Consider the following 26,306-nt stretch of genomic DNA (forward strand, 5'->3'; position numbering starts at 1 on the left):
GCAAGAATACATACAGCAACATCATGAAACAGTTACACAATAGGGAAAAAATCACTTTTTAGAACAACTGAAAATGCAATAACAGAAAGAATAAGCAGTATAGAATGAGGAATCATTGAATATAAATAAACAATAAAGACCAAGAAAACGGAAATTTGCAACTAACTTCTAACGGAGCAATCTGCTAGGAAATAGAATCAGTAATGATCACAGTCCGGGTGGTACACCTTTCATTCTTGAGGCTTATTATCATGACATACGAAAACAGAATCACCAGTAGAACTGTAGAGAAACTGTGGAAGAGTAAGAGCAACAATGCACAGATTACAGAAATCAAGAAAGATGTGAAGGCACTAAAAATTACAAATTAAGATTTAAGAGAAGAAAAACATACAAATGACACTGTCATTAGTTGTTGAAATCATTTGTACTGCGGTCTGCTTACAGTGGCACCTATTAATATGAACAGGCAGCCAGTTATTTGTCACATCCAGAATGATGCAACGTAACTGCAGCACAGCTGGTATATCATATGGTTGCTTTCAAATGTGACAATACTATTCATAGGGTAGGAAATGCCTGTGACTGGACTGCACTAGGTGACAGGTGAATGCACTGAACATGTCTTGCTCCTGTTATAGCAAGGAAGTGACGACATGTTGGAAAGAGGAAGAATAGAGATGGACTAAGATATTACATATGTCTACTGTCTAAAAGAATGTCACTTCTGGGTGTGAGTATGAGGTTTTGGGCAGGTATTCATGATCACAATGAGAGCTAGCTGAAGCTCTCACATTTTTCAGGACTTGAGTGACAGCTAGGGTAGGAGCTAGTCAGTGGTTGGTTCACAGCAATGATGGTGTTACTGGTGTCATAGGAACAACTGGTACAGAAAATCAATTTCTGGACTAGCTGACTTTGATAAGGAAAAATAGTGTCAAAAAGAAAGATATGATGCTGACCGATGTGAGCGGAAAGTTGCAGGCACTGAGCTACACTTTGGCTGTGGGGTTAGGAGGGAAAAAGTGAACAACTTCTATTTCTTGCAGTGCTATTGCTAGCAACCTACGAGAAGCTTAAAAGTATATTGAGGCATAACTACAATTCATATAATTATACAAGAGCCATCTAAGATCAAGTTCTCAGTTCCATTTATTATAACTGAGTGAAAGGCTGCACTGAAACACACCAAATGCAATAACATTACAGTATGTTGTGGACTCTTCCATCATTTACTGGTATGTAGCAGGCCTTTGACGCAGAAGTGAATTCTCAGTTTCTCTAATAAAATATTGTGCATGAGAGAACTGTCACCACAATCAAAAGGGGCAAGACTGTAGTGTATTGTATTTTATTTTTGTTGGTCCTGTTGTTTATGGAAGTGGCTTATGCATAAGATACTGGACAAATTAGTTTATATGTATTTAGGTAATAGTGGTTTATATGCACACTTCCAGCTTTTGGACAAAGTTCTTCTTCGGAAGCAGAGCTCACACATTCACTTACCAACAATTTGTGAGAGCTCTACTTTTGAAGAAGGACTTTGTCCCAAAGCTGAAAATATTTACAGCATTATTTTTCATTGTGCATGTCTGAGACTCAACCCCTCCTCTAATTGGTGAGTAGTAATCTATCCTTTCCATATATTGTTGTTATTCCACCCTGGACTTACCAAGAAACACCCTTCATATATTTAAATATTTATATAGACAATTTCATACATTTAAATATTCTTCAGGGGAGTAAAAGAAGTGATGCTGTAAATATTTTTTTAAGATTTTCGAAAGATTTTGACCTCAGTATTTTCTTTTTATATATTCAGGAAGTTTGTTATAAAGATTAACTACCACATGGAACATTCTGTTTTGGGACAGGGGTGTTTTGATTTGGGTTGTATGTAACTTCTTGTTTTATCTAGTGAAATGACCATGAATCTCACAATTTTTTGGATATCTACTGTTGTTACCCATTACATTCATTTTAATGACTACAAATGTGTCCATAATGTAGACACATGGTAAAGAAGGGATGGTAGAAATCCTAAACAGAGCTTTACATGCATCTCTAGGATTGTAACCGAACATGATTCTATTGTTCCTTCTGTTTGCAGTTTGACTGTACAGATAGCTGCTCTAGAGTTTCCCCGAAGTGCGATCTCCATATTTAAGGCAGGAAAGTAAGTAGGTAAGATAAGCAAGCTTTACTATTTTATCAGTGCAGTAGGATTTTAGTGAGTAAGGAAGGCAGCAGATCTTGCTCAATTTTGCATTAAGATAGACTATAACTTGACGATAAACCCTGAGCTTTCTGGGATCGTGGCTTGTGATGGCAGGCCACCAGATACCTAGTGCTGCCAGCAGTGTCAGACTCAGAAAGTTGTCATCAGACAGCCTATATACAGAGAAAGAGTGGCCAACACCACTACGGTAGCTAAGTTTCTCCAAACTGCGGTGGCGTGTGTGAACAGATGATAGCTACGTGCAATGGACGGTGTTATACTTCTAACACTGAGGCAAAAACATAAGACGAAATTGCATAATATATGCTAGTAAACATGTATTGAACTACTGTACGCTTACTGGACCAATAATACATCTCCCTACTGCAATTTATGCTTACAGTATACGGCATTTAATATAGTGAATGTAGAAGACATTTATGCAGTTACCCATTTCTCCTTTGAAGCTTGAAATCACTAAACTAACAAGAACATAGACTATGGATTCAGTTGTTAAAAGATTTATTTTCCATGTCAGCTGCAAGAAATTAAATATGAAACACACATTATGCCACATAAGCTTTACATTACCATGCTTGGTGGAACCAATGATGTTTGCAGAAACAAACTAATATAGCAATGTAAAATTTTGAGCCACTGTGCTTAAAGTGAAAAAGCAAACAATTTTCGTGAGAGGCATTCCACGCACTCGTCATCTAGCAGATGCTAGAACATAAAAATTCAAAAGTCTGGATAGCCTTACAGAAATATATGCTGGACAACTGCAAATGCATTTTTCCTCGTTGTTCTATATATCCTCCATTTCCTGCTAATACCCACTAGTTCGTTCTTTCTTCAATCCATGGAGAAATGAGAATATGGAATGCACCAGTATTACTGGTGAAACTTCCTGGCAGATTAATCTGGTTTTGTCTGTGAGGAGGTAGCAGAGTGAAAATTCATTCTGGAGTATTATTAATGTATGTATGTCATTTCACATGCCTGTATCAAATTTTTGTTTGTTTCCTATAACCCATAATTGAAAATAAAATGAAGTTATTTTCATTAGAAAATTATAATCCAGTATTTGTTTATCATTATTTCCACTTGACAAAAAATACAGAACTTAAATAAAAATAAAAAAAGAAATTGCTGTAAAGGAGACTTGAACCAGGGCTCTTCCATACCAAACTTCAGTTCTATGATTCAGCAACAGCCACCTATGGAATATTTGCGGAACATATTGCACCTGACAGTGCACGGAACTTGTCTCATTTTTAGAGGCAAGTTTTTTGAGTTTTTGGCATTTAAAATTGTGTTGCATTTCTTTAGGAAATTAATGTCTGGGCACAGACTTCCAAATCCTATAGTAAGAAAATTGAGTAGGGACAGTCCTTAAGGTCACCTTGTCAGATACAAGCTCATATATATGCTCACCAGTGTAGAATCCATACAACCTGCTGTCTGAGCACAGTGCAAATGCATACACAGTGCACAACAACTCTGACAATAACTCACATACATTGCACTAGTTTTCAAGGGCCTTGAAAAGAATGATTCACTGAGTGTCACATCTACTGGCAGCACTAGGTACTGGTTGGCTTGACAAAACAAGGTTGTTCCTTAGAAGGTCTAATACTGAAACAAAAACTGACTTATTTCGGGTAATTATGAGGAGACATGATTCCCTGGAAAAGATGTTAATGCAGGGGAAGATCAAAGACAGAAGGAGAAGAGGACACCAAAGGTTGAGATGGATCTATGACATCACAGAAGTATTGCATTCCAACCTGGAAAATCTGTAGGAGAAAGTGCAGGACAGAAGAAATTGGCATGCTTTAGTTCATGGACTCATGGAGAGTCAGAATCAACTAAATGAAAAGAGAAAGTGTGTTTCAATATGTTTATTTCATTTTACACTGTTTTGCAACCACAATCCTAAGAATTTTGTTTCTGTAATTTTATCAATTGGTTCACTGTTGATACAGAGAAATGGGATGTAAATATCATTACTCAGAGAACTGTGAAGTTCTAGTGCAGTAATCTCAATCTCTCTCTCTCTCTCTCTCTCTCTGTCTCTCTCCAAGAAGCTTATTATTCTGGGCCAGATGTTAAGTTGTTATGTGGAAATGTTTACTGGTGCTGTCATGCTTACATACTTCCCCATTTAACAGAATTGTGGTGTCATCTATAGATATGATTATTTTACAAGCAGCCACATTTAAGCTTAGATCATTAATGAAGAGAACAAACAGAAGTGGTACCATTATTGATCATTTGGGCATGTTACATTTAATTAGAATATATTCTGATAAGTGTTCAGAAATAGATTTAAGTCTGACATTAGTGTGCATGATGCTCACTGCTTGGTTACAATTGCTCAGGAAGGAACTTGCCTGATTGTTGGACAGGCACTAAATACCACACTTTTCATACCACACTTTTTAGGCTTTGACAGGAGAACCATATGAGCCACCATGTCAAAAACTTTTGATGGCCAATAAATACTCCTGTTGGGTACTGTTTCTTGTCCGTCAGGCTTAGTATACTACTAACACACTCATAAATGGCAGTTATTGTTGACCTCTTATTTCTGACACCATGCTGTTCACTTATCTCTGAAACCATGTTGTTCATTACATAAGATTTTGTTTTTATTTACAAATTTCATAAGTTTGTCATACATAATTCTTCCTAACAATGGAAAATCAGCGATGGAATAACATTAATAGAAAGAGGACAAACTGCTACTGACCACATAGAGGAGGTGCTGATTTGTAGACAGGTACAATGAAAAAAACTATTGCAAGATATTATTCAGCTATCAGATCAAGTCTTTCATCGGATGTAGGCAAAACAAAACTCACACACATTCACACAAGTGCAACCCACGCCTTACCAGTCATCCTTGGTCACTGGTTTTCAGTAGATTCAAATATTTCTCCTGCACACTTTTGTAGGATATATGTTATGGAAACAGCAATATTACTTTTGCGAACAAATCTTTCAACTCTATTAACAAAGAGAATGTAATCAAGGACATCAGTGTAAGAGGCAGCAATATGGTTATTGCAAGATGGAACTGAGCAGATGGACTGGAAGAGAGAAAGGAATGAGGTAAATGCTCATTTTTCTACTGACTTGTACAAAAACCTACAGCCAGTGTTCCTTACCAAGAAATTCCAGTCCAGTTGAAGTATCATTTCTCTTACACACACTGTGCAACAGTATCAATCAAATACAGAATCACAGAGAGATTAGCGCTTATTATTGGTGTACTGTGCGAAAACCAACCACATGGAATGAAGACTTGGATGAACTTTAAGAACTTCAGGCAGCTCACTGGATTGCGTCCATCTATGACTCCCTTTATCTTTGAAGGCTGAAGATGGATATAGAATTTATCTTTGTATAATTGTACCATTTAGAGCTACACTTAGTTGTCACTTATAGCTATGATGCACATGTAATAATAAACAGATTACTTCCATATGAACTGTTCTAATGAACATACTGCTGCTGCATTGGATGTCAATTGTTTTTACATTGTATCACAATAAAGAATTATTCACTGCTCTAACACGATTGGTTTTTTAATGCTGAGACATCTCTTTCTTTGGTGTATATTATAATCAACTGTCCGCTTTACAATTACGGCATTAATATTCCGGCAGACTAAGGTACTTATCACACCCTCAAATTGCAAATACAGGTAACAGCAACAAGTTCTTGTGTGTTAGTATTGATATGTTCGTACTGTCTTCCCATGGACTTTAAGATTGACAAAAATATATTCAAGAATAGAGATTAAAAATTCTGCTCCAATTCTGGAGTGAAGGATACTAGAGGAACTGAACTGGAATACTCTTGAAGATCACTGTAAACTATCCTGTGAAAGTCTATTAACAGAGTTGCAAGAACAGGCTTTAAATGACTACTCTAGAAATATACTACAGCCCCCTATGTATCGCTCACATAGGTATTGTGAGGATAAGATTAGAATAATTACTGCATGTACAGAGGCATTCATCTTTCTTCCCTCTCTCCATATGTGAATGGAACAGGAAGAAACCCTTTAACTGGTACAATGGGATGCATCACTTGTGACACAGCTCACAGTGTTTTTTAGAGTATAGATGTAGATGTAGACTTTCCAAGTGAGTTTCACACGCAGCATACAGTTAACTAAAAGCATAATGTTGACTGGAGTATCTGATCTGTGCTCCTTAATACCACTGAAAATAGTGAAAGATATTTTCCTTCTCAGTCAATAAAGAATTATTGTGGCCTATCTCTAATGTTCTCGTGATTGCCAGGATGTTAAACTTAAATATTCATTGCTTCCTATTAATATGCTCTGGAGTGCCTTTTTCTTTATTTCAGCAAGACTGTGTCTTATCTGCACAGTTCTCTGGAGTGAGACCCTGCCTTTTCCTGTAATTCTCTCAATACCATTCAGGATCACCTTCTGCAATCCACTCAACCTGTACAAATGGGTCCCAATTGCAGAACCAGCTCCCCCCACCCCCAATAGTCTATTTATTTCATTGTAAAGCTCATTCTATCCAATAATATCACCACCTATTCCAGTCCCTTTACCCTCAAAAATCTTCATTATCGCAGAGCTCTTATAGCTACAATGAAATTTAGTAACGCACAAATGGATAATTGAATCAATTCACTTTGTGACACCTAGACAGTTGAAAATTAATGACACTTTCGAGTGAGTTTCCACTAAATTTATGCTGAAGCAGAAGCATTAGATGACATCCTGGTTTTTTCTATCACCTGAGCCAGTTGAACACCATTGAATTTTAATTCAGCTCATGGGCACTTGGCACTTAATATGGTTCAAGCACCATATTCCTTCCAGCTCTTTATTTTGTAACCTCATTTCATTTTGTAACCTCATTTCATTCCCCCCCCAGAACCATGGACCTTGCCGTTGGTGGGGAGGCTTGCGTGCCTCAGCGATATAGATAGCTGTACCATAGGTGCAACCACAACAGAGGGGTATCTGTTGAGAGGCCAGACAAACGCATGGTTCCTGAAGAGGGGCAGCAGCCTTTTCAGTAGTTGCAGTGGCAACAGTCTAGATGATTAACTGATCTGGCCTTGTAACACAAACCACAACCATGCTGTGCTGGTACTGCAAACGGTTTAAAGCAAGGGGAAACTACAGCCGAAATTTTTCCAGAGGGCATGCAGCTTTACTGTATGGTTAATGATGATGGCGTCCTCTTGGGTAAAATATTCCAGAGGTAAAATAGTCATCCATTCGGATCTCCGGGTGGGGACTACTCAAGGGGACGTCGTTATCAGGAGAAAGAAAACTGGTGTTCTACAGATCGGAGTGTGGAATGTCAGATCCCTTAATCAGATAGGTAGGTTAGAAAATTTAAAAAGGGAAATGGATAGGTTAAAGTTAGATATAGTGGGAATTAGTGAACTTCGGTGACAGGAGGAACAAGACTTTTGGTCAGGCGAATACAGGGTTATAAATACAAAGTCAAATAGGGGTAATGCAGGAGTAGGTTTAATAATGAATAAAAAAATAGGAATGCGGTAAGCTACTACAAACAGCATAGTGAATGCATTATTGTGGCTAAGATAGACACGAAGCCCACGCCTACTACAGTAGTACAAGTTTATATGCCAACTAGCTCCGCAGATGACGAAGAAATTGAAGAAATGTATGATGAAATCAAAGAAATTATTCAGATAGTGAAGGGAGACGAAAATTTAATAGTCATGGGTGACTGGAATTCGGTAGTAGGAAAAGGGAGAGAAGGGAACACTGTAGGCGAATATGGATTGGGGCTAAGAAATGAAAGAGGAAGCTACCTGGTAGAATTTTGCACAGAGCACAACTTAATCATAGCTAACACTTGGTTCAAGAATCATAAAAGAAGGTTGTATACAGGGAAGAAGCCGGGAGATGCTGACAGGTTTCAGATAGATTATATAATGGTAACACAGAGATTTAGGAACTAGGTTTTAAATTGTAAGACATTTCCAGGTGCAGATGTGGACTCTGACCACAATCTATTGGTTATGAACTGTAGATTGAAACTGAATAAACTGCAAAAAGGTGGGAATTTAAGGAGATGGGACCTGGATAAACTGAAAGAACCAGAGGTTGTTGAGAGTTTCAGGGAGAGCGTAAGGGAACAAATGGCAGGAATGGGAGAAAGAAATACAGTAGAAGAAGAATGGGTAGCTTTGAGGGATGAAGTAGTGAAGGCAGCCGAGGATCAAGTAGGTAAAAAGACGAGGGCTAGTAGAAATCCTTGGGTAACAGAAGAAATACTGAATTTAATTGATGAAAGGAGAAAATATAAAAATGCAGTAAATGAAGCAGGCAAAAAGGAATACAGATGTCTCAAAAATGAGATCGACAGGAAGTGCAAAATGGCTAAGCAGGGATGGATATAGGATAAATGTAAGGATGTAGAGGCTTATCTCACTAGGGGTAAGATAGATATTGCCTACAGGAAAATTAAAGAGACCTTTGGAGAAAAGAGAACCACTTGTATGAATATCAAGAGCTCAGATGGAAACCCAGTTCTAAGCAAAGAAGGGAAAGCAGAAAGGTGGAAGGAGTATATAGAGGGTCTATACAAGAGTGATGTACTTGAGGACAATATTATGGAAATGGAAGAGGATGTAGATGAAGATGAAATGGGACATATGATACTGCGTGAAGAGTTTGACAGAAAGACCTAAGTCGAAATAAGGCCCCAGGAGTAGACAACATTCCATTAGAACTAATGACGGCCTTGGGAGAGCCAGTCCTGACAAAACTCTACCATCTGGTGAGCAAGATGTATGAGACAGGCGAAATACCCTCAGACTTCAAGAAGATTTAATAATTCCAATCCCAAAGAAAGCAGGGGTTGACAAATGTGAAAATTACCGAACTATCAGTTTAATAAGTCACAGCTGCAAAATACTAACACGAATTCTTTACAAACAAATGGAAAAACTAGTAGAAGCCGACCTTGGGGAGGATCAGTTTGGATTCCGTAGAAATATTGGAACACTTGAGGCAATACTGACCCTAGGGCTTATCTTAGAAGCTAGATTAAGGAAAGGCAAACCTACGTTTCTGGCATTTGTAGACTTAGAGAAAGCTTTTGACAGTGTTGACTGGAATACTCTTTTTCAAATTCTGAAGGTGGCAGAGGTAAAATATAGGGAGCGAGAGGCTATTTACAATTTGTATAGAAACCAAATGGCAGTTAAAGAGTTGAGGGGCATCAAAGGGAAGCAGTGGTTGGGAAGGGAGTGAGACAGGGTTGTTGCCTCTCCCCAATGTTATTCAATCTGTATATTGAGCAAGCAGTGAAGGAAGCAAAATAAAAATTTGGTGTAGGTATTAAAATCCATGGAGAAGAAATAAAAACTTTCAGGTTCGCTGATGACATTGTAATTCTGTCAGAGATGGCAAAGGACTTGGAAGAGCAGTTGAACGGAATGGATAGTGTCTTGAAAGGAGGATATAAGATGAACATCAACAAAAGCAAAACGAGGATAATGGAATGTAATCAAATTAAGTCGGGTGATGCTGAGGGAATTAGATTAGGAAATGAGACACTTAAAGTAGTAAAGGAGTTTTGCTATTTGGGGATCAAAATAACTGATGATGGTCGAAGTAGAGAGGATATAAAATGTAGACTGGTAATGGCAAGGAAAGCGTTTCTGAAGAAGAGAAATTTGTTAACATCAAGTATAGATTTAAGTGTCAGGAAGTTGTTTCTGAAAGTATTTGTGTGGAGTGTAGCCATGTATGGAAGTGAAACATGGACAATAAATAGTTTAGACAAGAAGAGAATAGAAGCTTTCAAAATGTGGTGCTACAGAAGAATGCTGAAGATTAGATGGATTGATCATATAACTAATGAGGAGGTGTTGAATAGGATTGGGGAGAAGAGAACCTTGTGGCACAACTTGACTAGAAGAAGGGATCGGTTGGTAGGACATGTTCTGAGGCATCAAGGGATCACCAATTTAGTATTGGAGGGCAGCGTGGAGGGTAAAAATCGTAGAGGGAGACCAAGAGATGAATACACCAAGCAGATTCAGAGGGATGTAGGTTGCAGTAGGTACTGGGAGATGAAGAAGCTTGCACAGGATAGAGTAGCATGGAGAGCTGCATCAAACCAGTCTCAGGACTGAAGACCACAACAACAACAACATTTCATTCTACTCTTCCCCACCATACTTACTTCATTATCCTGCCCTTAGAGGTAACAGATTAGAAAACACACACACACACACACACACACACACACACACACACACACACACACACACAGAGAGAGAGAGAGAGAGAGAGAGAGAGAGAGAGAGAGACACACACACACAGACACGCACATGGCAATATTATTCTAGGGCTGCAACCAGCTCAACTAGGCAATGTGTGTGTGTGTGTGTGTGTGTGTGTGTGTGTGTGTGTGTGTGGACGTGCACACACTTATTCTATTTACTGGCTTTGATGCTATACTCCATCTTTTCCTATATTGTGCTAATCTTAAAAGTTTCACTTACCACTTATTCTCAATATTCATTGGCACCTTGTTTCATGAACACTGAAGAAGCAATACCGAGTAATTGATTGATTTATTTATTTAACCTGGCAAGATTAGGGCCATCAGGTCCTCTCTTACATCTAACCAGGCATTCTACTTATTTTACATTCATATGTTTTAGTAGGCATGTTAAACTACATCTGGTACAAAAAGTGAAATAAACAATTACAAAGTCACACCTGCAAAAATACATACATATAGAGTTTATATTCATAGATCATAAGTACTGTTATAATTGGACATTATTGAAGAGACAGATTTTAGATAGGAGTGCTAGCAGCAGGGAGCATGACGGAGACTGATGGTGCAGGGAGGAGAAGAACAGAGAGACATGATGAAACATAATTAAGGAAATATAAAGGAAAAGAAGATTGGGTGGCTAATAGAGATAAATGAAGAGGAAGGCATCTCAGGAGCATGATAGGAGACGCTAGCTTTGCTATTTGACAGATGAGATGATTGGCCTTGTACATTAATTTTGTGGAGAACGTTATGAGAATGATAGTAGGATATGCTTCAACTTCTTCTTAAAAGCAGCAGGAGATTGAATTTTGTGCAAGGTAAGGGGCAGTTTGTTCCAGAGGCAGACAGCGGCAACTGAGAAGGAGTTTGCAAAAGTTTTTGTTTTATGAGTGAGCACAGTTAGGATAACAAATAAGAGTGACCTTGTGTTTCGATTATGATGGCATGACAGGTTTTTAATCTCTGAAGCAAGGTACTGGGGAGCTTGTGCGACGAGGAGTCGGTGAAGTAGACATAGAGTGCGGTAGTCACGCAATTTGTCCAGCTGCAGCCACCCTAGCTCGGAGTATGAAGCACTAACATGATCATATCGGCGAATGTTGCAGGTGTAACGCACACAGGCATTCATGGTTAGTTCTAGCCATCTTTTGTTTTCACTACTCATGCCTTGTTGAATTACATCATAGTAGTGGAGGTTCGCTAGAACAAGTGCTTCCACAAGCTGGTGTTTCAAGTCCTGTGGAAATATGTTCCGAAACTTTTTGAGATCATAGAGACAAGCAGACGTCTTTCGGCACACTATGACTGTATTCTCCGCCCAGTTGAGATGCTCATCCAAAGTTACACCCAAGTTCTTAACTGTTTTCTGATATGGTATTGGAGTACCGTCGAGCAGAATAGGAGGTAGCCGTTCACGGAAATCTGAACTTATTCATTTCTGATGGGCTATTAAGATTACTTGCGTCTTTTTTGCATTTAGTTTAAGCCCCAGGTTTTTTGACCATGTCACTACTGAAGACAGATCATCATTCATCTGAGCGATTGCAGTGTTTACATCTTCAGGTCTGATGCTTAGGTAGAGCTGGAGGTTGCCAGCATAGAAATGATATTTACAGGAGGACAGAACCGACGAAATATCGTTGACATATAAAGAAAACAAAATTGGTCCTAAGACTGATCCTTGTCACACTCCTGAGGAGACATGTTTCCAGGAAGATTTTTCATTTACACAGACAATACATTGCTGTCTGTCTTTTAAGTAGCTTTCAAACCATCTCACTGCACTATCTGAGAAATTAAGCTGTTGCATTTTTCTGAGCAATATGTCAAAGTTAACAGCGTCAAAAGCTTTGCTGAAGTCCAGTAGCGTCAATATTGTTGCCTTTCGATTGTCGATGGCATATTTCCGGTCATCAGTTACTTTAATTAGTGCAGTGTTTGTGCTGTGATGTTTACGGAAACCAGATTGAAATTTGTCATATAGGCGGAATTCATGCAAGTGTTCAGTGATTTGGTCATGAACAATATATTCAAGTGCTTTGGAAACAGCAGGCAGTATGCTAATTGGTCAGTAATCACTAGGCACTTGCAGGTTTTCGATCTAAGGGATGGGTCGAATTATGCTTCTTTTCCATGCAGTGGGGTATATTCCGTTCACGAGGGAAAAATTAAATATGTCAGTTAAGACGGGTACTAAAATATCGGCAACATTCTTAGTCATGGTTATACCAATACTGTCGTTGCCTATTGCATCAGAAGAGATTCTCATTATTGCTTTTCTTGTCATATTTGTTGTTACATGTTTTAGATGGAAGGTATCGTTGTTAGTTATCCTGTTTGGGGATTCTTGTGGACAGTAATTATCAGCCGTGCAGGTATTCAGAGGTGCAGAGAAGAATTCATTTAATTCGTTAGCTGACACATGAAAAGTAGTTTCCAATTTTGCCTTTCCGACCCCCAGGCTACGGAGATTCTTCCATAGAGTCGTGGGCGTCAGATCACTGCATACAAGGGAGCGAGCATGCCTGATTTTAGCATTGCGAATGCATTGTTTCACTCTGTTCCGTAGCTTTCTATATTCTTCGAAACGCTCGGGTTTCGGATCTGCCTTGAAACGCCTGTGGGCAGCATCCCTATTAGTCATCATTTGACGTAATTCAGCTGTCAGCCATGGAGCAGGAGATTTTCTTACATGGATTGTGCGTACAGGTGCATGTTTGTCATAGAGGGCAGTGAGTTTATCATCAAGTGACCTCGACCGTCGATTGTAGGTTCTCTGATTATTTGATGCCATGAGATTTCTGAGCAATCGGCTGTCAGAGCGTCAAGGTCAATACGTTTCATGTTCCTACAAGTTATGTAACATGATTTGATCCTTGGGGGCTGCACAGAGTAGGCCAGAAATATTACATCATGTGCTGAGAGGCCAGGAGCCGATGTTTGACCAACATCTTTTACTTTGTCAGTCTGTTTCATTGCGATTACGTCTATAAGAGTATGACTGTGCGCCATATGGTGTGTAGATTGTAACGAAAGAATGTTCATGCTATTGCAACTAAACAGTCTTCTTAGGTTTATTGCGGAGGAAGTGTCTCTTAGCAGGTCTATGTTCAAGTCACCCATTACGATGACATGTTCATATTGACACTGAAGTGAATGTAATTCCGACTGAAAGGAACTCATTGAGCTTATTTTTGGCAGCTTGTACACGACGCCAGTCAAGAACTTCCAACTTTGTATCTTTATTTCAATGAACATGAATTCAGCCTCTTTTTCTTCAGCAGGGTTTGCTGTACATAAGACTTTCGCTTTGAGATCTGTTCGTATATACATGCTGACCCCGCCACCTCACATTTTGATCTGTCTGCCCTAAGAAACGTGTACCCTGGGAGATGAATAGACGCAGAGGATATGTGTGGTTTTAACCACGTTTCGGATAAGAGGATTACGTGGTAGTTTAGTTGGTTGAAGAGGAAGCTAAGTTCTTCGTAATGTGGATGTTGCAGTGAGCTGCTAAAAGCTCTGACGCGTTCCACTGAGCAGCCTGGAGTAGGGTGGCAGACTGGTTTGTCCCTTTGTTAGGCATTACCTGCCGTGAGGGGCACTGGCTGGTGCTTCCGCCAAGTGACATAACACAGAGGTGTCCAAGATTTTGCACTTTTTTTCTGTACATTTTGCACTGTTTTTTCTGTACATTATTCTATGTAGTTGTAGATGATGCATTTCCTGCCACTTTTTGTACTGACGCTAATGTTAAGTATTTTATTCATGCACACTTGTTTTTGTGCATTTAACCGGGACTCTCCTTGGGTATCCCCATTTTCCTAAATGATGTAAATTTTTTTATGGCTGTATTTTTGTCCTATAGATATGCTGATTTCATATTTTCAGATTTCTATTTTTTTTTATGTTTTTACATTTTAAGTACCTAACTGGGCTTTTATTGTTGTAATTAATGTTTATGCATTAATACTCACATATTTTACTTCACTTCTCCTCTTTTGTGGTCTGCATCATTTGCTGTCATGTGCTGCTATGCATGTGGTCTGTTGGTGCATTATACAAATTTGTTTCTAATAAATCTTTTTTAATTTTTAACTTGCATGCCATCTCACTCAGTATTTAATTATTGTTCTTTATCCACCTTGCTTCTGCAGCTTAATTTTGGAATTTTTATTATAAATCTTAGTTGTGGTGTGAAAATTCTTTATGAGGCCCATCTGAATGTGTTCCCACTACTTAACTGTACGGGCCACTCAGTCTAATGCTTAACTATATATGAACATGCTCAACGTCTTCTACTGTGATAGGTGATTCTTTCTGCATTATGTTTAATGAAGCAAGATGTTTGAAATTCTGTAAGTGTGGTCCTATTGCTGCACCACTGCATCTGCCATCATGACTGCATTGGAAGTGTTGTTTTGTATGTTAACTCTTTATTTGACTTCCCACTACATCATTTATTCTTTCTCTCTAGGGTTTCCTTATCAATTTGTCCTCATTTTTTAGGCACCTGCTCCAGTTAGTTTGATCTGGATGTATGTATTTGCCCCTGTGTAATAGTTCTACAAATGTCTCTCAATCCATGGTTCTTAAAAATTTTCTTAGAAATTTTTTACAGCCATGCATTATAGGGTCATACCTTAACCATTACTTTCCCTTTTTCTTTTTGTAGATAATCTGTTGATGCCTACAAGTCATTAAAGCAATATTTTTGTTTTCATGCACTACTCTCACATGAGCAAGAATTTCCTTCTTTGTGAAAAGATCATCTTGTGAAATGCTGTCCATTTTCATTTTTGACTTAAAAACTACTTTCAGACATGCAGAGATATGTAACAATTAATAACAATATGCTGTGGTTAGGTGTAGTTTTGCACGTACACAGCAAATCGAAACATAGTCAATTACACTGTATTGTTGTTTAACAACAATAAATTGCAATTTTTGTATGCCTCTACAATCTTCCCATTTACTGTTTTGTCTAGTTATCCTCTCCTGAATGGCTTAGAATGTATCTCACTGGGATACCTGTTCTTCTCAGAATGGTTTTCCTTAGATTTCTTTCATAACAACTCTCCATTTGCATTTTATTTGTCCATTTAATGTTTAAAATATTTCTGCAGCATTGTCTTCTATATGATTCAAATTTCTTCTTCTTTTGTTTTCTAATTGCCTATATTTCACTTATCTACAATGCTATGCTCCAGACTTCGAGAATCAGAAATCTCTCTCAACATTCTACGCCAAAAATTAATACCAGCAGAGTTCTTTTGCTGGATAAAGGGGGAAAGAAGAATGTGACAATCAAGCTCCCATACATCCATCTTGTGCCACATGTTTCCTGTTTTGTTTGCTCAGAACTGAAATTTTGTGTTAAGTAGACTGTTTATGTATTCAAAATAGTGTATAATAATAATACCATTTCCACCTGCTGAATGATGACAAGATGAAAAGCTGTTCACCAGGCTCAGTGATAGCATTGATATTAACAAACTATTGGTTTTGTTATGCTTGTACATGTTAAGGAGAAATGAGCGTCAAGTGCTAATTAGATCTATGGAATAGTTTTGTTCATACCGATACTTACACTATTCAAGTTGTATTGTCTCAGTCAAATGAATAAACATGAGTACTGTTTCATAGCAAACTCCTTTGCTTAAAACTGTTTGTTAATTGTAATGGATATTCATTCAAAGTTGGAAAAAGTTTAGGTATCAAAAAGAATTCAACTGATTTTGTGCTTTTCTCATTACTTCTTTCTGGTGTTCCAGGAATTAGCTGTCTCACAGCACACTTGAATACCTGCTCAGCCTAGCAGTTGCACCAGTGCTGCACATGCTTTTCTGAAGTGCCAAAGGGCACAGGTATCTGATATTTGCCTAGCTCAGAACCATGGGGAGGTGCTTTTGGGCAAGTTTATAAAAACAGGTTCTGGTAAGAGGTTTGGCGTTTGTCTTTAAATAAAAAGCCTTGGCCATGATGTCATTTTCCATCATATGGTTTACTTCCAAATTCTGATTCATTTCCACTACTGGTTATAATATTCACATGTATTAGTGATGACAATAGTTATTAGAGCAACTCTCATAACAGGTCCACTTCCTACCACTCTGACAATCAAGTGCATCGTCTGCATCAAAACGTCAAGGACTTCATAAAACCTCCATTTTTTAACATGGCTATTCTTATGATGTCAGTGATCAGAGGTTTGTTTACAAGTAATATGCATTTTTTGTGTTCCAAAAATTTATGTTTTCTTGATAACTATGTGGTTGTAAATTGGGCTGTAAGTCTACATCAAAGATCATTTCCGATAAGCTGTAAAATCCAGCCTATTTTTCTTATCTGTAAAAGTTATAGGGTGTCTAAAATGTTATCTGTCACAGTATTGTGTGAACAGTTTGAGCAAATTGTAGATGAACTACAAAGTTTTACTGAATCTTATAATGTTACACATTGTCAGTGCAGCTCCATACAGATGGAGGATGGATGGCCACTGTCACCATCGAAGTGAGGCAGCAGCCTTGGAGCAGAGAGCTGTTGGGATTGGCCAGCGAGTTGGGGCTCATGAGTGATTTCCTGAAGACAGAGCTGGAAATGCGACAGTTGGCTGACGGACAGCCATGACTGTGTTTCATTTGCTGTCAACGTGAGGCCTCATTACAGCTGCAGCAGACAATGTTTGCCTTCATACATCCAGGGGATATTGTGCAGCTGGGAGTGAGCAAATGCTGGCTGAAGGGGGTTTTCTGTTATGGCAAGTGGAATGCAGTGTGAATAGGTGACTTGTGCAATCTTGTCATGGAAACTGTTGAGCCTGTGATGGCATACTTAGGTAAACAAAGTTTTATATTGGTGAAACATGGAAAGGCACTGTTAGGTCCTGAATTTTTAGAGCAGTGCTTTATCTTATTGAATTGTATTTCTGGTGAAACACGATGAGGCCATTGTCAGGCCTGGAATTTATAAAACAGTGCTTTAACTGTTTGAACTGTATTTTAGGGATACATTTGCCTGTTACTGATGTTGCTTTCCTGTGTGCCTTTGTTACCGGATGTACATTTCGTTAATGTGTTGCTGTAGACTGTGTCTGTTTCTGTTGTTTGTCAGTTGTTTGCTTAAAGTATCAGCCTTAGTAGGTTGCATTTTATTATTAGGTTCTGGAACAAGATCCTTGGTTGAGTGTCCTTGTGTCATCCTGCTGATAGATGTGTTGTCATTTTGTGAGATAATCCGTGGTTCCTTTACTGTAAAGTTTTGATCTCAGTCGGACAAAATATTGATACCTGATGCTGTGTATAAGGTTAAGATTTTCTGATTTTTTTTGTGTCTGTTATGCCCATTTTGTAAAGCTGAATATTCCTGTGAGGCAAGAGTACAGTTTTATTCTGCATCCACATTTATACTGCTCAAACCACTGTGAAGTGCTTGGCAGTGGGTATGCACAGCTATACCAGTCATTAAGGTTTCTTCCCATTCCATTGACATATGAAACATGGGAGTAATGATTGTTTGAATGCCTCTGTGCATAAACTAATTAGTCTAATATTTCCCTCATGATCCTATGTGAGTTATACACAGGGTACTATTGTATATTCCTAGACTCATCATTTAAAGCTAGTTCTTGAAACTTTGTTAATAGATTTTCTTGGGGTAGTTTGTGTCTAACTGTCTTCCAGTTCAGTTCCTTCAGTATCTCTGTGATACTCTCCAATGGAGCATACAAACCTATGACCATTCATGCTGCCCTTTTCTGTATACATTCAACATCCCCTGTCAGTCCTATTTGGTATGAGTCCCAAACACTTCAGCAATTTTCTAGAACTGGTCACATGAGTGGTTTGTAAGTAATCTCCTTTGTAGACTGGTTGCCCTTCCACAATATTCTACTAATAAATGGAAGTCTACCACCTGCTTTACACACAACTGAGCCTATGTGATCATTCCACTTCATATCCCTACAAAGTGTCACACTCAGAGCTGGCCAATTTCAATAATGATTCATTGATATTATAGTCATAGGATACTACGTTGTTTTCATTTTGTGAAGTGTACAATTTTACATTTCTGAATATTTAAAGAAGTTGGCAACCTTCGCACCACTCTGAAATCTTATCAAGATCTAACTGAATATTTACACACCTTTTGTAAGATGTTACTTCATTATAGACAACTACATTATCTGCAAAAATTCAGAGGTTACTATTAATATTGCCTGTGAGGTCACTAATATACAATATGAACAGCAAGGGTCCCAACACACTTACCCTGGGACACACCTGAAGTTACTGCTACGATGACTCTTCATCGAAGATAACATGCTGAGTCCTCCCTATTGAAATGTCCTCAATCCACTCACAATTTTCAGTTGATACCCCCTATGAACATACTTTTGACAATAAGTGTATTTGTGGTAATGAGTCAAAAGCTTTTTGGAAATCAAGAAATACTGCATCTACCTGACTGCTTTGATTCAAAGCTATCAGTATGTCATGTGAGAAAAGGGCAAGTTGGGTTTCACATGATTGATGTTTTGGGAATCCAAGCGGTTCAGTTCAAGATGCATCATTATGTTTGCATTCAGAATACACTCTAAGATTCTACAACAAATTGATGTCAAGGATGTGAATCACTTCTACTGCCTTTCTTGTAGACAGGTGTGACCTGTGCTTTTTTGCAAAAACTGGGCACTGTTTTTTGTCTGAGGGACCTGCAATAGTTTATAGCTACAAGAGGGGCTAACTTAGTTGCAAATTCAATATAGAATCTGATAGGGATTACATTGGGCCCTAGAGCTCTGTTCAATTTTAACAATTTCAGATGTATCTCAACACCACTGACACTAGTACTTATTCAATCATTTTTTCAGTGGTACAAGAATTAAATCGGTGCAAACCTCATTTGTAAAGAAACATTTGAAAACAGAGTTACACAATTCAGTTTTTGGCTTGCTCCCCTCTTGTCTATGTATCAAGATCATTTGATAAACTGAACACTAGACCCTACTTATGTTTACTCATGCATGCTCTCTAATTTATTATACTGTATACAATGTTTAATAAAATAGGTTTGCATTTGAATAACAATCTGTGCCTACATAACCTCTACCACTTTCACTCCCATTATGATCCTGTGCCACACTGGAAATGAAACAGCTATAAAAGCACTGAGCAGAAACCGATAAACATATGACCGAAAACGATAAGTTGATTTCATCTGTTGGAAAAGTCATGGTCAGTTATTTATGGAATGCAAAAGAAATTCTCCTTACTGATTGTCTTGGAATGTGTAAAAGAACAACTGCAAGATGAAACATTAGTTTTCTGAGCTACCTGGATGAAACAATACATGGAAGAGACCTCGATTGTATATGACAAATATTTCATCAGGACAAGGAACATATCTACAAATATGCTATGATAACTGGACAACTGAGAAGTTTGATGGACTAATTCTAGAAACTTTCACCATCTTCTCTGCATGTGGTACCTTTCAACTGTTCTCATATCTAAATAAACTGAGTACCTTAAAAATGTTTTTTGTCCACAGAAAATGTTATACCAACCATAGATTGTTGATATACACATTTTTCAGAATCACTTTACAAGAATGGAATCCACACACTGGAAAATCAGTGGACATAGTATACAGACCTAAAGGGAGCTAGGCCAAACAGTGTATTGTAAAAGATGGGAGGGGAGAGGGATAGAGGGAATGCAGAGAGTCTCTCAATGTTTCACTACCAGGTCATGACATTTTTACTTTGCCAAGAAATAAAAACCATTTAAAATTTAGCTCCAATAAGGAAAAAATTATAATTTTTAATAATGATGAGTGTGCACAGGTAGTACAAACTGCAGTTCACGCACTGAACTGTGTACATCATCTGACCATGTCCATAATTACTGATGCCTTCTATCTTTATATCTGTCAAGCAGTTCTAGGATACCTAGTGCTCAAAAACATTACTGAAAGAAACAAATTTTTAATATGTTATCTGAAGTTACATACCTTACATGCTCCAGTTCCTTCTTGCCCCACAAGAACATAAATTCTTTGGCCCTTGTCCAACTCAATTATGGTACGAGCAATAGCACTGTAACTTGCACCATATGCATCAGAACCCGACCCGCCACTTGCTCCTTTGGCTATAATCCTGTTCAAAGAGACAAAAATGAACTGCAGACCTTCTGTGAAAACAATGAAAATAACAGAAGGAATGTGTAATACACTAAAAATAAAAATAAATATTTATTCCTATCTAGATGGTGCATCACTGATTGAAGAGCTGTTTACATATTCAATCATAATTTAAATACATAGTTATCATAAATGACAGTTAAAAAACAAGTGAAATGAAATTTAATGTGGAAACAATCTTTGGAAATACTGCTGGCATCTAACTGCTGAAGATATATGAAATAATTTTCAAAGAAGGTGATACTTTTATTACTAATCCACATCTAGATCTTCAGCAATAAATATTTCAGTTGTTTCTTCAGTGAGGTTTACATTGAGCAGCATCAGAATTAAATGTGATGAAGTTCAGTGTAGTAGACATAGAATGATGAAAGAACCAATGTGTTTTTCTAAAGAAAACATCAGTTCACACAGATGTTCCCACATATTAAATTGAAAATTGGGTGCTGTAATGGGAAATACTCCTCTAGAATTACTTTTCCTCAACAGTAGTTGTCAATACCTGTAATATTTTTTGAATTTTGGACTAGTCAGTATTATCTCAGCTGCTTTCCTGAAAAATGTCCTATAATTTTATACACAATACCTTATATTTCAAGCTAAAATTTGTGAGAAGGAATTACTTTATTTTTGATGTTACAATCAATAAGTACTAGTTCTGAATGTACAATTAAAACAGTTATTTTTATAAACATTTGAAATTATGAATTATTTGACACACTTAAAATTTCTATTATTAATTGTGCAATATACTACTGTTTTATTATGTTTATTTCTGGATTCAGTTATGAAATATTAATCTAATCTAATAGAATTTCATTTGTTATGAAAAACAGTAAACCTTTTGGAATATTGTTATTACCGTGGAGTGAAGGAGTAGTAAGCACGCCTCCGATGCGATCGGATGTGTTTTTGTAGTTTGGGCTAACAAAGTAATTTCAGCTTTGTTAATGTGAAAATCCAAAAGCCTGTGTGATATACTAAAATATGATAGAATAAAATAATGTTAAAACAAAAATTCTGCAACAAGTATTTAGATCAGTTCAACCATGAGGACCTAAAATGTGAGAATTTCAGCTTCAAGAATCAGATCCCTAGAAAAAAGGAAATGGAGCCAATTCTACAAGAAAAAATAAGTGAAGTAAAAAGTTTATTGTAATCTTACGCCTCTCTAGTCTTCAAAAAAGACTTTGCTCATTGTGAACAATTGCTGCAACTACGAATGGGGAGCAGATCACAATGCTCTCTCTCTCTCTCTCTCTCTCTCTCTCTCCCTCCCTCCCTCTCTCTCTCTCTCTCTCTCTCTCTTTCTAGCTTGAAATTAATTCAATTTTTCTGATCTTTGTTTTAGCTATGGCCCCACATATTACTGATTTGCAGATTTTTCAAACAACATTAAAATTTCATTTTTTTATTTATTTAGATTATGTTCATAATTCAATCCATTAACAATCAAAGTATTCTTGATCATACTGCTGTAAACAAAAAGGCTGGCAGTAAATGAATGAAGCACAAAAAAGGGATCAGCTTAAAAAAATGAATATGGGTTCCCAAACAGTAAGTTTTCTGGATAACTTTCAAAAGCATTCAATGTCTGCGTCATAAAATTCTGTTGGAAATACCAAACAAAATGTATCACTTCAGTACGAAATCAATTTAAGGATAAAATCAAAAACAGTATTTTATTTTCAGATGAGTTACCAACAACATAAGGGGGTTCCTCAAGGCTTGATTCTTAGTGCATTACACTTTCTGATCAATGTGCATGTCCTCGTTGAATGAATGAGATCTCAAAAATCTGAAGATACTGGTGTATTACTCTCTGCATGTAGCATAGAAAGTTCATAGTTAATAACAGAAAACTGTGTCAAGCTTCCAGAAAGCTGTATGAGTCAACTTATTTATCTCATCAATATGATCAAAAATGCATGCAAGCAAGAATAAAAGTGAAAATCATCAAAAAATAATACTGGATTTGTGTTTTACTTACAAATTCTATAAACTTGTCATACATACTTATTTCTAATATTTTTGAAATGCAAGAGGAAATTATTGGGGCCTTAAGTTATTTATATCATCCCTCCCATCTTTTTTATTCATTGAAATAAGGGAACAATCACTGTGGTAGCAAGAACAACCTACATACAAACATACATACATTAATATCTTAGCTGGCCAGAGTGGCCGAGCGGTTCTAGGCGCTACAGTCTGGAACCGTGCAACCGCTATGGTCGCAGGTTCGAATCATGCCTTGGGCGTGGATGTGTGTGATGTCCTTAGGTTAGTTAGGTTTAAGTAGTTCTAAGTTCTAGGGGACTGATGACCTCAGCAGTTAAGTCCCATAGTGCTCAGGGCAATTTGAGCAAATTAATATCTTAGTCCATAAACAAAGAGATGAATGAAAAACTGTTGCATCATGCATAAATTTAAATTTATTAATCCTGTGCTACTAACTCTATTTATGATAAATTTTGCAGACAGTATCCACATATGCCACTAAATGCACCTACAAAATTATATCATGTTACCAGACATAGATCAGGAGATATGTCATCATAAACATTGAGATGCGTGAAAAACTGCATCATGTGTGGATTCTTATTGCTCCAGTCAACTTGAGGAAACCCATGACACCTGGCAGCACTTTTGACAGCTTTCAATTGTGAAGCTCAAATGGCCGTAGGCAAAAACCAATAGTTGTTTATAGTACTATGAAGGGGCAATGCCACAGAGACATTCACAAAATTCTGTTATAGACATGATGCACCTAGTATGTGCCTAGTATACAGAAGTACTACGTTCCTTAATCTGGATATTCGAAGGTTTTGTCACGACTGCATGGAAATGAAATCTTTTCGATATTACGCTACAAACACAGTTCATTTTTTGTTTTCCATTTCTAGCAGAAAATTGGCAACAAAATGGGTTTGTCAGCTCTTATATATATATATATATATATATATATATATATATATATATATATATATATATATATATATATATATATATATATATATATATATATATATATAAGGTAAGTCTTTCCGCTACCGGGATTGGGATGACTCCTTACCCTCTCCCTTTAAAACCCACATACTTTTGTCTTTCCCCTCCTTCCCTCTTTCCTGATGAGGCAACAGTTTGTTGCGAAAGCTTGAATTTTGTGTGTATGTTTGTGTTTGTTTGTGTGTCTATCGACGTGCCAGCGCTTTCGTTTGGTAAGTCACATCATCTTTAAAAAGATGATGTAACTTACCAAACGAAAGTGTTGGTATGTTGATAGAGACACTAACAAACACAAACACACACACAAAATTCAAGCTTTCACAACCAACAGTTGCTTCATCAGGAAAGCAGGAAAGAGGGGAGGAGAGGGAAAGACGAAAGAATGTGGGTTTTAAGGGAGAGAGTGTGGAGTCATTCCAATCCCGGGAGCGGAAAGACTTACCTTAGGGGGAAAAAGGGACAGGTATACACTTGCACACACACACACACATATCCATCCGCACATATACAGATGTCCCATCTCTGCCCAAAAGCCTTGCCTTTACATATGTCTGCTTGTGTCCGTATATGTGCGGATGGATATGTGTGTGTGTGCAAGTGTATACCTGTCCCTTTTTCCTACCATGGTAAGTCGTTCCGCTCCTGGGATTGGAATGACTCCTTACCCTCTCCCTTAAAATCCACATCCTTTCGTCTTCCCCTCTCCTTGCCTCTTTCCTGATGAAGCAACCGTGGGTTGTGAAAGCTTGAATTTTGTGTCTGTGTTTGTTAGTGTCTCTATCAACATACCAATACTTTCGTTTGGTAAGTTACAGAATCTTTGTTTTTAGATATATTTTTCCCACGTGGAATGATATATATATATATAATAGAGGGAAACATTCCATGCGGGAAAAATATACTTAAAAACAAAGATGATGTGACTTACCATACGAAAGCGCTGGCAGGTTGATAGAAACACAAACAGACACATGCATACACACAAAATTCAAGATTTCGCAACAAACTGTTGCCTCATCAGGAAAGAGGGAAGGAGAGGGAAAGATGAAAGGAAGTGGGTTTTAAGGGAGAGGGTAAGGAGTCATTCCAATCCCGGGAGCGGAAAGACTTACCTTAGGGGGAAAAAATGACGGGTATACACTTGCACACACACACATATCCATCCACACATATACAGACACAAGCAGACATATTTAAAGACAGAGTTTGGGCAGAGATGTCAGTCGAGGCGGAAGTGCAGAGGCAAAGATGATGTTGAATGACAGGTGAGGTATGAGTGGCGGCAACTTGAAATTAGCGGAGATTGAGGCCTGGTGGGTAATGGGAAGAGAGGATATATTGAAGAGCAAGTTCCCATCTCCGGAGTTCAATTAGGTTGGTGTTGGTGGGAAGTATCCAGATAACCCGGACGGTGTAACACTGTGCCAAGATGTGCTGGCCGTGCACCAAGGCATGTTTAGCCACAGGGTGATCCTCATTACCAACAAACACTGTCTGCCTGTGTCCATTCAAGTGAATGGACAGTTTGTTGCTGGTCATTCCCACAAAGAAAGCGTCACAGTGTAGGCAGGTCAGTTGGTAAATCACGTGGGTGCTTTCACACGTGGCTCTGCCTTTGGTCGTGTACACCTTCCGGGTTACAGGACTGGAGTAGGTGGTGGTGGGAGGGTGCATGGGACAGGTTTTACACCGGGGGCGGTTACAAGGGTAGGAGCCAGAGGGTAGGGAAGGTGGTTTGGGGATTTCATAGGGATGAACCAAGAGGTTACGATGGCTAGGTGGATGGCGGAAAGACACTCTTGGTGGAGTGGGGAGGATTTCATGAAGGATGGATCTCATTTCGGGGCAGGATTTGAGGAAGTCGTATCCCTGCTGCAGAGCCACATTCAGAGTCTGATCCGGCCCCAGGAAGTATCCTGTCACAAGTGGGGCACTTTTGTGGTTCTTCTGTGAGAGGTTCTGGGTTTGAGGGGATGAGGAAGTGGCTCTGGTTATTTGCTTCTGTACCAGGTCGGGAGGGTAGATGCGGGATGCGAAAGCTGTTTTCAGGTTGTTGGTGTAATGGTTCAGGGATTCCGGACTGGAGCAGATTCGTTTGCCACGAAGACCTAGGCTGTAGGGAAGGGATCGTTTGATATGGAATGGGTGGCAGCTGTAATAATGGAGGTAATGTTGCTTGTTGGTGGGTTTGATGTGGACGGATGTGTGAAGCTGGCCATTGGACAGATGGAAGTCAACATCAAGGAAAGTGGCATGGGATATGGATAGGACCAGGTGAATCTGATGGAACCAAAGGAGTTGAGGTTGGAGAGGAAATTCTGGAATTCTTCTTCACTGTGAGTCCAGATCATGAAGATGTCATCAATAAATCTGTACCAAACTTTGGGTTGGCAGGCCTGGGTAACCAAGAAGGCTTCCTCTAAGCGACCCATAAAAAGGTTGGCGTACGAGGGGGCCATCCTGGTACCCATGGCTGTTCCCTTTAATTGTTGGTATGTCTGGCCTTCAAAAGTGAAGAAGTTGTGAGTCAGGATGAAGCTGGCTAA

The 26,306-nt window shown here is 38.3% G+C and overlaps 1 protein-coding gene across 1 annotated transcript in view; it reads right to left on the reverse strand.

Annotated features, from left to right (window-relative positions):
* LOC126479258 (leukocyte tyrosine kinase receptor-like) overlaps positions 1–26,306 on the reverse strand; it is a 782,006-nt gene that overhangs the window by 211,481 nt on the left and 544,219 nt on the right. The window contains 1 exon segment of the mRNA XM_050103770.1: positions 20,566–20,710. Coding sequence (XP_049959727.1) covers positions 20,566–20,710 — 145 coding nt within the window.

Source organism: Schistocerca serialis, chromosome 1, assembly GCF_023864345.2.
Source record: "Schistocerca serialis cubense isolate TAMUIC-IGC-003099 chromosome 1, iqSchSeri2.2, whole genome shotgun sequence".
NCBI lineage: Eukaryota > Metazoa > Arthropoda > Insecta > Orthoptera > Acrididae > Schistocerca > Schistocerca serialis.